At 45.6% G+C, this 15,875-nt stretch overlaps 1 protein-coding gene across 5 annotated transcripts in view; it reads right to left on the bottom strand.

Annotated features, from left to right (window-relative positions):
• Positions 1–15,875, bottom strand: part of MYO9A (myosin IXA) — a 1,208,318-nt gene that overhangs the window by 257,318 nt on the left and 935,125 nt on the right. For all 5 annotated transcript variants that reach the window (XM_086959231.1, XM_086959230.1, XM_086959229.1 and 2 more), the window contains 2 exons: positions 4,100–4,257; positions 3,278–3,504 (listed from right to left, as the gene is read on the bottom strand). In XM_086959231.1, the coding sequence (XP_086815357.1) occupies positions 3,278–3,504; positions 4,100–4,257 (385 nt within the window). The remainder of the gene's footprint in view (positions 1–3,277; positions 3,505–4,099; positions 4,258–15,875) is intronic.

Here is a 15,875-nt window from a genome sequence, read left to right on the forward strand (position 1 = left end):
TAAAAATAGTGAAGTTAACAAAACCTCCGGCTTTCCGCCTCAGAGGGGTTCCAATGAATGAGGATCGTTGCGCTTTCGAGCGTTTAAGTAGAGGGTCGGTGGGCGTGGCCTCGCAGTGGGCGTGGCTACGCCTTTGGCGCGCTGGCGGTGATGGCGTTTCCCTGAATGTGGGGGTCTGAGTTAGCGCGTAGCAGCAGCGCTTTCAGCCAGGTGAGCAAGAGCGTTTTGTTGTTAAAAGCACAGTAGATTAGTGACAATTTTAAAAATAGTGAAGTTAACAAAACCTCCGGCTTTCCGCCTCAGAGGGGTTCCAATGAATGAGGATCGTTGCGCTTTCGAGCGTTTAAGTAGAGGGTCGGTGGGCGTGGCCTCGCAGTGGGCGTGGCTACGCCTTTGGCGCGCTGGCGGTGATGGCGTTTCCCTGAATGTGGGGGTCTGAGTTAGCGCGTAGCAGCAGCCCTTTCAGCCAGGTGAGCAAGAGCGTTTTGTTGTTAAAAGCACAGTAGATTAGTGACAATTTTAAAAATAGTGAAGTTAACAAAACCTCTGGCTTTCCGCCTCAGAGGGGTTCCAATGAATGAGGATCGTTGCGCTTTCGAGCGTTTAAGTAGAGGGTCGGTGGGCGTGGCCTCGCAGTGGGCGTGGCTACGCCTTTGGCGCGCTGGCGGTGATGGCGTTTCCCTGAATGTGGGGGTCTGAGTTAGCGCGTAGCAGCAGCGCTTTCAGCCAGGTGAGCAAGAGCGTTTTGTTGTTAAAAGCACAGTAGATTAGTGACAATTTTAAAAATAGTTAAGTTAACAAAACCTCCGGCTTTCCGCCTCAGAGGGGTTCCAATGAATGAGGATCGTTGCGCTTTCGAGCGTTTAAGTAGAGGGTCGGTGGGCGTGGCCTCGCAGTGGGCGTGGCTACGCCTTTGGCGCGCTGGCGGTGATGGCGTTTCCCTGAATGTGGGGGTCTGAGTTAGCGCGTAGCAGCAGCGCTTTCAGCCAGGTGAGCAAGAGCGTTTTGTTGTTAAAAGCACAGTAGATTAGTGACAATTTTAAAAATAGTGAAGTTAACAAAACCTCCGGCTTTCCGCCTCAGAGGGGTTCCAATGAATGAGGATCGTTGCGCTTTCGAGCGTTTAAGTAGAGGGTCGGTGGGCGTGGCCTCGCAGTGGGCGTGGCTACGCCTTTGGCGCGCTGGCGGTGATGGCGTTTCCCTGAATGTGGGGGTCTGAGTTAGCGCGTAGCAGCAGCGCTTTCAGCCAGGTGAGCAAGAGCGTTTTGTTGTTAAAAGCACAGTAGATTAGTGACAATTTTAAAAATAGTGAAGTTAACAAAACCTCCGGCTTTCCGCCTCAGAGGGGTTCCAATGAATGAGGATCGTTGCGCTTTCGAGCGTTTAAGTAGAGGGTCGGTGGGCGTGGCCTCGCAGTGGGCGAGGCTACGCCTTTGGCGCGCTGGCGGTGATGGCGTTTCCCTGAATGTGGGGGTCTGAGTTAGCGCGTAGCAGCAGCGCTTTCAGCCAGGTGAGCAAGAGCGTTTTGTTGTTAAAAGCACAGTAGATTAGTGACAATTTTAAAAATAGTGAAGTTAACAAAACCTCCGGCTTTCCGCCTCAGAGGGGTTCCAATGAATGAGGATCGTTGCGCTTTCGAGCGTTTAAGTAGAGGGTCGGTGGGCGTGGCCTCGCGGTGGGCGTGGCTACGCCTTTGGCGCGCTGGCGGTGATGGCGTTTCCCTGAATGTGGGGGTCTGAGTTAGCGCGTAGCAGCAGCGCTTTCAGCCAGGTGAGCAAGAGCGTTTTGTTGTTAAAAGCACAGTAGATTAGTGACAATTTTAAAAATAGTGAAGTTAACAAAACCTCCGGCTTTCCGCCTCAGAGGGGTTCCAATGAATCTTTATGAATTTTTACCTGAGCCACTCTCAAAAGTTCCAAGTTTTAATAAAGCTCTTACTGTGTCTTTAAGAATTAGTATGGGGCCCCTTCCCAACAAGAATTCTTCAACATCCATGAATAAAACTTGAATGAAACTTCTTTATACTTGATTCACCTCCATAAGGCACTCCAAAAGGGGATTCAGATTTATCCTTGGTGAGTGGACCTCTCTTGTCTTTACTCGGAGAAGGAGATGTATGTTAAGGATAACACAATACTGTACTGGAATCCTCAGGTGTCCACGGAATCTATACATTTTTCAGGGTGCACTTGTTACTGGTTATATGATAATTAACACAAATGCCTTGGAAATAAAAAACTTTACAAAAGTCAGAATGTGGCATAGCTATGTGGATCTTTTTCTTTATTATGCCCCTCTCAAGACTGCTCCCAAGGCTCCAATCAAATATCTGTCAGAAAAGTCATCTAACTAGCCTGGCTTTCAAGAGAACGTCTCTCTCTCGATCATGCCACTCTTATATGCATTTACCAGAGTATCTCTATTTCTCCTACCCCAACTAAGAAGATTCTTGAGGGATCAAATTAAATTCGACTCTCCTAAGTCTGAGCTTAGGAGAGTTTCCAATGGTCAGGCTGCACCTTAAGACCATGTTTACTCTCTTATCTCTTCATTAGAATGGCTTCCAAGCTTTTACTACTGCATGTCCTCCTTGGAATGGTTTTACTGGGATTAAATAAAACCCTCACAGACATACATCTTTCTTCTCTATTTCTTCCTTTATAGTTCTTACAATAGCAATTTTATTTTTTAGATGTGTTTTTGTCCCATAAGTCTTTGTCCTAGATGCCTTTTCTGAGGATCAATCACTGCTGGTCACCCCACTTCTTTTCCCCGATTTGTGTTATTGGGTTTGTTAGTTCTCTAGTAAGTATTTATTTATCTACGCTCCACAGCATCACCGTTTCACAAGAGGTAAGTGTTATTACGTAAAAAGCATCACTTCTGGTCTTTGGAAATGCTCCTTATAACACTCATTGATTCCAAAATCAAGAACCTGGCACTAAATGAAATTTCCAAAGTTCCATTGGGCATGGACTCAATAGAAGACTTGAAACTGGGAATTGGAAGAGACTTGTTCAAATGCCACACTTAGGAAATGAAAAGATTGGATTTCATCTTCTGATTTTGCGAACAAAAGCACTAATTATAACTGCTGGCACTTTTGAACTCAGACTAACCACCCAGTATTTGTAACATATTTTTTTCAGCTCTACAGTGAGCAGCTGTCATCAACTACAGAGAGCAAAATATTACAATATTATAAGTCTTTTTTAAGCGTATAGGAATTCCAGCTTTCCTTTCAAGATCATTGCAAGATGCTCGAAGGTAGGCATACCTTTTTAATGAGAAAGTCATCCATGCCCTTCAAGTCACTAGCACTGTTTATTATCTGCAGGGAATCATTTTGCCATGATGCAGGTTCCAGTGCTGAACTACTGATCTTCAAACTCCGTCTTCGCTTCACCTTTGGAGATGGTTCTTTATTTTCCTTCTCCTTTCCTCTATTGTTGAGCAGCTCAGGACTTCGTGGTGGTGTTGTACGATGACGACCTAGCTCAATTACTAGTAGAAAGAAGATAAAGTTAAAGAGGTATAGTGCTGGAATAATTGTGGGGCATTAGTAGTAAAGAAGACATTACAGTTCTGAAAATTCAGAGGAAAGCTCAGAACAGAATGGATGTGCACTTAGTCTGAGTTCTCAATAACGTAAAAAAAATGTGGTGAGATAGGCATGAGCAGAGTTATAAGTCACATCATTAGCAAAGGAGCAGTAAATATCGTTTGTCAAGACCGACCTCATTCACAAGCTGGCTAAGCTGCTTTTACCAAAAGAGTGGAGTGCTGCAGGTTGAAGATTAATGTTTAATTATCGAGCTGTGTATGGAATCACAATCTTCTAAGAGATGGGAGTGCTGGATATCACAACTGAGATGGATTGGTTCTACTGTAAGAAGGACCATACTGCTGAAATAGCAAAAGGGTGCACCAGGTCAACTGTCAGACCAACTGCTGTATACTTGTGTATCCCTGATAAAGAATTATAGAAGTATAGGGTTATAAATCAGGATTGACAAGCACTGTTAACGTTGTGTAGAGGCACTAGTTCTGCAATTACAGGGGCCACAGCTGTTTAGGGCCTCAGCTTGGAGCTGCTTACCTTCATTGAACTGGAGTTTGGGTATCAGATCTACTCCAGGTGCTTCATGATCAGAGTACAACTCCAATAGCTCAGACTGAGTCATCAACTTATCACGGGGCAGCTTCTTTTCTCCCGGTTTACCCTTCCCCCAGAATCTCATCTTTCCTCTTTGAGGCCTAGATATCAAGAAGGAAACATTGGAGACTGGTTAAGGGGTCATAACAAACAGATTAATTCCACCATCTATATTAAAACGAAAAAAAGAAACAGACAAATGATTTAGATCAAAGTAAAATGTACATAGTTATGTTTATTTTCTCTTAGTGTGTTATGATTTAAATCCGTTCTCTATATACAAAGACACTTGAGTACATCGTAAAATATATACAGGTTTTGCTTAAACCTACAACCTTCCCTGCTAAAAGCACACTAGGTAAAGTTAAAGTACACTAGACTGGAATAAAAATACAAACCGGAAAATATGCCACTGCCCAACAGAGTTTTCTAGTGTATTAGGACATGATTTGAAATGTGTTATACAGGGTATTCAAACCCACGGTAGTTAAACCTTCCATAATACTTGTGATAACTGTGTAATACAGTGAAAAAATGCAGGTTAATTTGTAAGAATACTAACACCAACATTCTGCAATAGGTCTCAAGAGCACCCACACTATAAATGTATAACAAAAGCAGTCTAAGGGCCTGATTACGACTTTAACACTCTCTGCAGACATAGCTGCACCAAAGCAGCGCAAGGACCGCCCACCTTATTATGAATTGAACTCATTTAAGGCGGATGGTCCTTCGTCTTTCCCATGGCCGTGCGTGGAAAATAGGCACCACAATGGGAACGACAAAAGAGTTCCAGCACAGCATGGACAGTGACGTCCACGCCAAGCTGGAACTTTGGAGAAATACAGACCTGCTGTGCCCCCCTGAATGTATCTTCATGGCGGAGAAGGGGTTGGGGGCCCTGTATGGCCCCCTTTGGTCCTCCACTACCAGCCTATTCATGTTGGCGGCTCCTGCAATGAAATGGCTGCTGGTGGCGAAATTCGGAATATGCCTAGCAGGACTGCACCAGCCCTGCTCAGCATGTTACATTGTGGTGCTGCCCCTCCACCGCTATAGAACAACTCTTCCATGGTGCAGCCTGTGGTCCTCCGCTGCAACAAGTTTTGAAGATGTAATGTAGTGGACGGACCACTGGCACCACGAGTCTGGCGGTCTTATGACCCCCAGACTCGTAATCAGCCACTAAGGTTCATAACCGAAAGAAAATAATACCTGATAAGTACTATTTAATATGATGTGAGTTACAGTTTGCATCAAAATGACATTATGTAGCCATATAAAAAGGCAAAAGTTGTTTTTATGAACTTTTTTGTAAAAAAAGAAAATATTTTAAGAAATTGGGCAATAAAAAAATCTATCTACATAAGCAGTTAAAACACACAAAAACGTATGTAGGCACATTGCTATGAAAACTGCTACCAGTAAATGCATTCAAAGACGACCGGCTGCTGATTCTAGCACATCTCATACAAGCCCTCCCTTGAAGAATATGTATATTAATATCTCACTATGATGTGTGCTGCACATTAGACTTGCTGCCGATAGGAGGGCAGTCTGCAGCATGAACTCTGTTCTAAGGAGTACACCATGCGTCTTCACAAAATGGTACTGTCTTTTTCTTTCTTTGTGAATATGGCAACCTGCATATTGCTGTCTGTAACCCAGAGACTATGTAGCCAAATTGTGTGCTGGGTGAATATACATCGACTTCCCAGACAGTACTTGCCTATCTCCAAACCCAATCTCCCCTTCTGACAAGGCTAGGTAGATGCTCTCTGACATAACTGGAGGAGTAAGACAGAAGCTAATGCTTTTGTTAGCCCATATTTTCTGCCAGTGGCCTCCAACTATAATTAACACTGTCCCCATACAGCTAGTAAGATGTAAATATCAGGCAGCTTCCACAAGACCACAGATAACCTTTGGTCCCACAGGCCCAACAGTTGGGAGAGGGAACTTGGATACAGGGTTAAGGTTACAACTGTAACTTCAAATGATTGTCTCTCCAGAACCATAACAGTTTAAGTGACAATTCCAATGCTTATGGGATCGGGGTAACTGGTCAGGAAACTAATCTACAGCCCGGGTGAAGTTGAAAATCATCAATGAATCTTATGGCACTGGAATGTAGAAGAAGAACAAGTTCCTTACCCTCGGTAACGCTTTTTCTGGTGGATACAGTATCTGCCTGTGAATTCCTAACCTTTTGAATTAACCCTTGTGCAGTATTCCGAGGAAACTTTTTCATAGCTCTCCCATGTCGATGAGGAAGTCACAATGGCACGACTCCGTGTGACGTCAACAGAGCCATAAGAAGACCTCGGCATGCTGACGTCATTCCCACCATTTTTTACGTGCCTTCGAAGCGAACGGGTGAACCGACAACATTTCACAAGCATACACAGTATACATTTCACAAGCATACACAGTATACATTTCCTCAAGTATACACAGTATACAACTTAAAGAGAATAGAACATGGAAATTTTAAACTAAAGATTTTTGCTCCTGGAAAACAGCCCATCATTTCGAACAACAACCAAATACATAAACTAGATGCCTTAAATTTCTTCAGTATTAGTAGGTAGACAACTGGAAGGCGGGTGGGTCAGTGACGAATCCACAGGAAGAGACTGTATCCACCAGAAAAAGCGTTACCGAAGGTAAGAAACTTGTTCATCTAATGGATACATTGCCTGTCGATTCTTCACCTTTTGAATTGAATCCAAAAGAAGTCCCGCTCCCGGAGGAGGGTGTCCACTTACCTATACCAAAAAATCCTGCAGCATAGAACGTGCAAAGTGGCCATTGCTTCTCAACTCTGAATCCAAGCAATAATGCTCTGCAAAAGGGTGGAGGAAGGACCAAGTTGCTGCCTTACAACAAGGACACCTTGAGCCAAAGCCGAAGAAGATTTAGCTCTAGTGAAATGAGCTCTAACATCTTCAGGCGGCTCCTTCTTGGCCAAAGCATAGTGTATCTTGATGCATGAGATGAACCGCCTGGAGCGCGTTCGCCAGTGGACAGTTTTGCCCTTCATTCTTCTAACGTAACCAATGAAGAGCTGGTATTCCAGCCTTAAGACCTTGGTTATGTCCAGGTAAAAGCTGACAGCCCTCTTAGGGTCCAGGCGGTGAAGTCTCTTTTCCTTCTTGGAAGAGTGAGGGGATAGAAAGTAGGTAAGGTGATAGACTACCCAAGTAAATTCCTCAGGCAGGAAAGCAGCTCTGGTCCCGAGAACAATCTTATCTGCATGGATAGTGGTAAAAGGAGGCTTAGAATTAAGAGCCTGAATCTCATTTACCCTCCTGGTTGAGGTAGTAACAATCAGAAAAACTGTTTTCAATGTAAGAAGCCTCAACGGACAACTATGAAGAGGCTCGAAAGGAGACACCATTAGGAAGGTAAGAACCATATTTAAATTCCACTGAGGCATAATTAAAGGAGTGGAAGGACATCTATTAGTGAGACCCTTGATGAACCTCATGACTATGGAAGACTTAAACAACAATGTATGGTCTGAAAAACAAATGAAGGCTGATAAAGCCGACAAGCAGCCCGTAACAAGTCGCCACAGCACAACCATGCTGAGCCAAGGAAAGAGAAAATCAGACAAACGAGCGTTCAAAGGATCAATTGAACTCTCTCCACACCACTTAACAAATCTGGCCAATCTACAGGAATAGACAGATTTGGTGGAGTGTCTTCTGGCCGATAATATAACATCCACCACATCAGGTGGGAGAGATAAAGAACTTGAGTTGCCCAGTTCAATCTCCAGGCATGAAGGTGCAGGCTCTGGAGGTAGGGCTGTAGAACCTGCGATTGCATGAGGAGGTCTGCCCTGAGAGGGAGAAGGAGCGGAGAGAGTGATGAGAGGTCTAGAAGGTCTGTGTACTATTGTCCAGATAGGGTAAAATAGGAATCCCCGACACCACTGCCATCACCTTCATGAATAATTGAGGCACGGATATAAGACCGAACGGAAGGACGGAAACCTGATCATGTTGAGTCCCCACCGTTATAACAGAGATACTTCCGATGCAACTTCAGGATGGGAATGTGCAAATATGCATCCTTTAAATCGATCATCACCATCCAGTCTTCCTGCTGCAGCACTTAAAGAAGCTGAGCTAGGCTCAACATCTTGTACTTCTTCTGTGTGAGGTAAAAATGTAAGACCCTGAGGTCCAAGCTCGGCCAAAAACTACAGTCCTTTTTGGGGATCAGGAAATACCAGGTATAGCATACCTGACTCCTTTCTTGCTCCGGAACAATCTCTACCGCACCTTTCTGTAAAAGGGACAGGACTTCTTGTTGCAGAAGCAACAGATGGGCCTCCGAACACCAATCCTGGCGAGGAGTGGGGACATTCCCGGAAGGGAAGGGCCCTCTCTACAAGATTCAAAACCCAAAGATCTGATACAACATATTTCCAATTTTGTAGAAAATGGGACAATCGACCTCCAACAGGACCAACATACTCCAAGATGGGGGATCTAGAGCTGCTTCCCTGTGGGGACAGGAGAGGATAAGGAGGAGGAGACCTGTTGGCCCTCACAGACAACCTCTTCCCTTCCCTCTATATGGCTTATATAGACTGTTCTATTGTTGCTGCTGCTGTCAGCATCGAAAAGTAGCAGTCTTCCCACGGCCCCAAAATTCCGGAAACTAAAACCCCTGGGATAGGATTGCAGGCCTAGGGATCTAGCAGTAGTTCTGCTATCCTTAAATTGCTGTAAAGCTAAATCAGCCTTGGTCCCAAAGAGTCTAGATCCATCAAAGAGAAGGTCCAACAGTGTGGCCTGGACGTCCGGAGAGAATCCATGCCTCCTGGTTGCCAAAGAAGAGCCCATTACCCTAGCAACGTAGTCAGCTGTATCAAGTCCGGACTGGATCACCTGACGGGTTGCAGCCTGCTTGTCAGACAGCATCTCAGTGAAGAGACCATAGACATCCTCTGGCAACATAGGTATAACCATTTTGGCAGAATCCATCAATGCATGGATGTAATGCCCCATCAAACATGTGCATTAGTTGATTTCAAGACCATGCTGGCTGAGGAAAACACCTATTTTGCTGATTGTTTCAACTTCTTGGAGTCCCTATCCCCCGGACTGGAAGGGAAGGAGCCAGCAGATTGTTTTGTGGAAGAAGACGCTTGAACCACAAGGCACTCAGGGGAAGGGTGCGATGACAAAAAAGCTGGATCCCCAGGCGCCACCTTACAGCGCCTTTCCACTGTTCTAGAAACAGCAGGGGCAGACATTGGCTTCTGCCATACTACTAAAATCGGTTCTGTCAGAGCCTTGTTGAAAGGAAGCAAAGGCTCCACTGCAGACGAAAGTGCAGTACCTCTGTTAAAATATTAGATATAACCTCTGCAGTTGGCAATTGTAAGTCCAAAAGGTCAGCAGCCTTTCTAACAACCGAATGGTAGGAGACCACATCCTGATAGGGTAGAGCTTATGAGGAGAGTTCCCACTCCGGTGAAGTGTCAAGCCCACTGGCTCCTTGCATCCCTGCAAACTCCTCCATAGGGTCTAATATCTCCCCCTCCTCAGCCTGCTCCTGTTGCTCCTGGAATTCCTCAAATTCCAAAAGCCTCTGAGCCTCCCTCCTCGATCAAATACTTGGAGTCGGTGGTGCCAGAGACCTTAGAGCCGGTGTCAATGGAGGACCTTCAGAAGCGTGAAGCGGCGCTGACAAAAGTGGAGATGGCACCGGAATGGAGCCTGACGGCGCCAGTGAGTAATCCATCCTTCCCTCCTGAGAAAGAGTCAGCGGCAAGAACCCCAGCGTCGGGTGCCTGGGCATAATGTTGGGGAACGCCCAAATTATAAGAAAGCGGACCAACGGGGCCTGCCGGAGCGCCGGATGGGTTAACCGCCATGGTAAATAATACCATACATTGCATCAAGAAAATGCGACAGATTTGCACCTAGTCGGGAAAGAGGGGTATAGTTCTGGAACCGCCTGACCTGAGATCGATCGAGGTCATACAACGGGTCTAGTTACGGTGCTGGAGACGCCAGGTCTGGTTTGGGAGCGTACAGAGGCGCAGGAAACTCCCTCTAGGCTTGGGAGAGCTCCTCGGCGTCAGAGAGCCCCTCAGTGTCGGAGAGTGAACAGGAGACACCAGTGGTGAAGGAGAAGGGGAAATGTCATCTTTCCTATGAAGATGCCGGACCGAGGACACAGACTTCGACTACTTGTCCTTCGAACAGCGATGCCTGGACCCATGTCGCCTCTTTTCTTGTGTTTTTTGGACGACCTAGAGATGTACGGAGTCTGCGACTTCGACTTGATCCTCTTCCAACCTCTCTTCTCCTTCTTTCCCTAAGTGCCTTCAGATTCATCCAACGGCACAAAGAACATTCATCAACATCATAGTCCGATGACAAACACCAAAGCAGTCTTCATGGGGGTGTGTAACGAAAATATGGCCACCAAATTCCCTACAGGGTTTAAAACCAGGCTTCTTCTAAGTAGCCACCACAAAGAAAACAGTTTAATGACAACTGCAGCCAAGTAGACTACAAAGAAATGGAGAGACCGAGAAAAACCGTTACACGTCAACAGCACGGAAAAAAGGGAACGGACGTCAGCACACCGAAGAGGTCTTCTTATGGGTCCGATGACGTCACATGGACTCAAGAGCGAAGAAGTGCCATTGTGAAGTCGTCGACGTGGGAGAGCTATGAAAAAAGTTTCAGTAGCATGCAGCACGCGCGGTAACTCAAGAGGTGAGGAATCCAGAGGCAGATGTATCCATCAGAAATGGTATCACATGAAGTCTGGGATGCTGCAACCTGTCAGGGACACTTAAGGGGAGACCGGAGGACAAAGGCTTTTAAGACCTTGAAGCATCTATCATAAACTCCAATGACTAAAGAAACGTCCATCAGGAATGATACTTGCAGAGCTACTGACACAAAATAAATATATATATATGGGTTTCGATAAAAGACATCAGGCTGTAATGAATATGTTACTTATGTTGTAAACAACTGTTCCTAGCGTGCAGTGTTGTAGAATCACATGCTCTGCATACTCCTACAAACAACTGTTGGGCTCGGACATTTGAAACTTGAAACCTGTTTTTCTTCAAAGACATCTTTCGAGTCACAAGGTATGGTTACTTCTCCATCAGTTGGCTATGCGCATGGGCATTGGATCCATTGTTAAGACTATTTTTGACACAGCAGGTGAGTGAAGAGATGGTACAGTAGATAGGACAATTTCACAACCATGGAAGAAGTTAAATATGTAAATGAAGAGGTTCCCATCTAAAGCAACCACTGAGATGTGGGTGGGAGCATATGAATCAACAGCACTACACGCTACAAACAGATGCTTACAGGGTAAGTTACATATTTTGTTTGTAGCATGTCTGGCTATAGATATGCACACTCTGCAAAGATTGTAAAGCATTACTCCCTTAAGCAGAAGTTACCTGGTAGATGGTGCAAATGACTGAAATAGAGTTCTTAAAACAGTCTAGCCAGCTCTAACGTATCGGCATGCTATGACATCCACACAGTAATACTTGGTAAATGTGTGTAGGGTAGACCACAGAGCTGCTTTACAAATGCCAGTCATGGGGATATTTCCACAGTAGGCAACACAGACAAAGTTCTTTTTTGCCTTAATGTAGTAAGTTTGGTGATGATTCAACCCTGATTTGTGACTGGGGGTGAGTGCCTGAAAAGTTTCAACCCTCTGTCCATCATCTCCTTGTGTTTGTTAAGTTTGGATACATCTGACTGTTCGTATGGTTATGCATGCCTTTCCTAAAGCATGTCCTTTGTGAAATTTTGCAAAAGCAACAAAGTTCCTGTGTCTTGTGAATGGGTTCGGTCCATTAATGTAATACATGAGGGCACTCTTGACGTCAAGGGTGTTAAGGGCACTCTGATAAATCTAGATGTGGGAAAGAGACAGGGAGCTCTATAGTCTGGTTACGGAGGAAAGGGGACACCTGTCACCATGAACCTGGAAAAAAGCGCTCTCTACAGGGAGGAGCTGTAGGTCACTAGCACGTCTTAGAGATGTAATAGTGATAAGGAAGGCAACCTTCTAGGAGAGGAATTGTAAAGTACCCGAGTATAGGGGTTGAAAAGGAGAACAACGTTAAGGTTTCAGACCTGGGTGGGTGGAGTTTTGGGAGGAATAACCCATTTGAGTCCTTCAAATGGTTATCCCTCCCTTGATGACTTGGATCTTAAATAAAGAAGAGTGTTCCCTGTTCTGCATTTAAGCTGCAATTGTGGAGGACTATGTAAGTGTAAGATAGGCCTCGTTCATGCAGGTAGGTGAGGGTAACAGATAATATCCTTAACTGCAGGTTTGATAGGCTCCACATGTTTGCGAATGCAATACGAAACAAAGCTTGTCCGTTTGGCAGGGTAACACATACGGAAGAGTGGGAGATGACTAATGCGCAGGCAAATATTTCTGAGCAATTCATCCATAGAGTATTGTCAGACTGTGGGTGTGGAATCCTGGGGGCAAAGTTGTGGTATTTTGCATTTTATGCAGTTGCAAAGAAAATGATCTCGGGACGCGCCAATAATGGACGCACAGAAGTGAGATTTGTGGGTAGAGCTCCCACTTGTTGACTTGTTGCTGCATCCTGCTGAGTAGGTCTGTGAAGTATTTGTCCACTCCCAGAAAGTACTCCGCCAGGAGTTGTATCCTATGGTACATCGCTCAATGTGAAATGCTCTGCATCAGTGCTGACAACATTGGTGTGCTTTGTTTGTGGGTAGCACATGGCAGTCATGTTGCCCATCTTTTTGAGGACTACCTTGTGCTGAATATCCAGAAGGAAGGACTCAGGAGCTAGCTGGATGGGAAGGAGTGTGAGGTAGTTGAGGTGGGGACACTGCTGTTGCAGTGACAATAAGTCCTGGACAGTCTGTCTGTTGAAGTTGCGCTCCACACACTAAGAATGAGCCGTCTGTGGTGATGGCCATCTGCGGAACGGGGTACGTGAAGGGCCAGCCCGGCAACAAATTGTTACTGTTCCACCACTGCAGAGAGTGATGGGTGCTGACCCATATCAATACTAGATCTTCACAGTGACACTGCTCGAGCGGATGCATGTACAGTCTAGCATGTTGAACTATGGCTATGGACAAGGTCAATATCCCTAGGAGACGCATTACTGTTCTGACTGAAAGGGGACTGTATGACTGAAAGAGAGGCAGTAGCTGTTGGAATGCCTGTGCCCCGAGTTGGATGGAGTTGGCCTTGCAGGTGACTATATGAAAAATGGCAATAAGAACGGCTGAAGGTGAGATCTAGCAGCAATGACTATATATCTCAACCTGAAGAGGAGGGATATGGTGGCTTGTGTGTGAGCAAGACTCTGTTACTTACTTGTACTTTTCATCAGTGCCTCGTTTTAGGAGAATACAATGGGGATTGAGGTGACACAGATTGGGAATACCTTGAACTGGTAATGCTGACCACTTACCACGAAGCATAGATAGCAACGATAAATGAGCTGTTTTGACCAGGAAATCATCATCTTCCTGGATAACATGTATATCAACCTTGTGATAAGTGGCTGCTGTGTGTATGACTTCATAGTATACCACAATGTCATCCGGAGTGAGAGTGGGCTTGGCAGGGTATTACAGTTCTGGGTCTGTATCACCCAGGGATCAACAAGGATCAACCATTGGCTCAGGGTCATAAGTGGGCTGCTTGCCCGTAAAATAAGTGTGGTGTCCCCTATGGTGCATACGGAGGAGTAGGGGCATGAGGTGGTGTTAGTGGTGGGGGAGGCGGTAGTGATGGAGGCGGTAGTGATGGAGGAGGTAGTGGTGGAGTAGGTAGCGATAGAGGAGGAAGTGGTGGTGGTAGAGGAGGAGGAGGCTGAGCAGGGAGGGGGCTGGTGCCCCTGTCCTTTCGTCTCCTGTGCTAAGGAGATGGAGGAGGTTCCAGAGCAATCTGCTCCTCCAAAGTCAATTTCATCAACCTTGGGGGAGAGGGGTACGGGGGAGTGGCCTGGCTTTAGTGGCAGCTCAGTGGAGATCTTTCCCACCTGCTGGTGTATGAACAGAAAAGTGAACATCTAGCTCCTACTGCAGCTATTGGGTGGGCTGCTCCAAATCCTTGGGAGCCGACCATCGAAGGTGTTTTGGCGCCAAGTATGCTTTTGGGGTTGAGAGAGTCTTCAGAATTGATGGCTCATTTGGGTGCCAATAGGGCCTTCGGCGCTGGAGTTGGTTTCTACATCGATGATGGTGCACCGTTGTGGATGGCCCTGTGGGCACCGTAGGGGCCTGATGCAAGATCTTTGTTTCCGGAGGAGAGAGTGTTGTCTGTTCTGAAGGCTTTGGTCTGTGTTGACCATAGCCGATGGCAGTGGTGGCCTGGCAGGCTGTTGTTTAAGCTCAGGGCCAGACACATGACCCCCTCAGGCATGGTGTGGGTTGTGTGTGGGTGCTGACAATACTCATTGTCAAAGTCTTCTTCTGTGGCTGTGAAGCATGGGGTTCCTGCTGCTGTTCTCCCTTGGATTTGAAGTTAAGCTGCACATCTGATGGACCAGCTTCTTACTCCACTTTGACGCTGTGTTCCCCCAAGATGTCAGAGGTGTCGTTGCTTCTGCGTTTTATAATGGCCCCTTCTCTGCATCAATTGGTACCAAAGAACCTTCTTCGACCAGAAAAAGAGGCAGCCTAGCATGTGGTGTCGTCATGCTCAGAAAGGATATCGAGATTGCAGACTTGGTGGTGGTGGGTCCACAGGATCTTAGAATTACACTGGGGGCAGGGCATCCTTGCCATGACTGTCCATGCATTATTTCAACAAAGTTCTGGAAACCAGGGGCAGAGTGCACCGGTAGGCACCAAAGCCCTGCTGGCAAACATTGAGAAAAGATTGCTCTTCAAAGGATGTTGTGTAGAGATGAGAACAGGATTGAAGATCTGTTGCAGAGTTATCTACTTCTGTTCAGGAGTCGAGCGATCGAGATGGCCAGGAGTAAACCATCATTAAGTGTCGAACACAATCTAACAATGGAGTCAATGCCCATGGGCATTTCTGACTAAGGGATGAGTCCCTACACCTTATAAGCTGCAAATGTCTGGGCCCAACACTAAATGGCAGGAGTATGTAAATCATGTGCATCTATAGTGACTTACACTAAGAACCAGACCCAGGTGGATTTTTAGCTACGCCAGAAATCTTTTGGCTAATTCTGCTTTACTCGTAGTGAACAAAATATTTCAAATTGCCTTAGTGAATACTTAGAAAGAGTTACTTACCTGTAACTATAGTTCTCCAGCCTTGGCATCTTTTAAAGATTCGAATCCATCAATTATTCCCCAAAGCAAGGTTGGGAATCCTCTGGAATAAAAGTTAGGAAGAGCAGCATAACAAAATATTTATTTAAAATTATGCTTTGTGACCTCTATCTATGTGACTCAATATCAGAACAAAGAGTTGGAGATGCTTTGAGCGCCACCCCATAGCCAGGTTTAAATAGCTCAGAATTTTGTAGCCACATGTATAATAATATAAATAAGCCTCATAATACAGAGAGAAAGGAGGACTGTAGTTACAGGTAAGTAACTTTTCCTATGATTTTTCATGGCTTCACGTGCTTATATCAAGACTAACAAGCAGGAAAGTAACAATGCAAGTTTGAAATTAGGTAGGTTCGGCAGTATTGTATGCTTTACAGCTATTTCTTGTTTGT

The sequence above is a fragment of the Lissotriton vulgaris genome, chromosome 2_2 (genome assembly GCF_964263255.1).
Source record: "Lissotriton vulgaris chromosome 2_2, aLisVul1.2, whole genome shotgun sequence".
Classification (NCBI taxonomy): Eukaryota; Metazoa; Chordata; class Amphibia; order Caudata; family Salamandridae; genus Lissotriton; species Lissotriton vulgaris.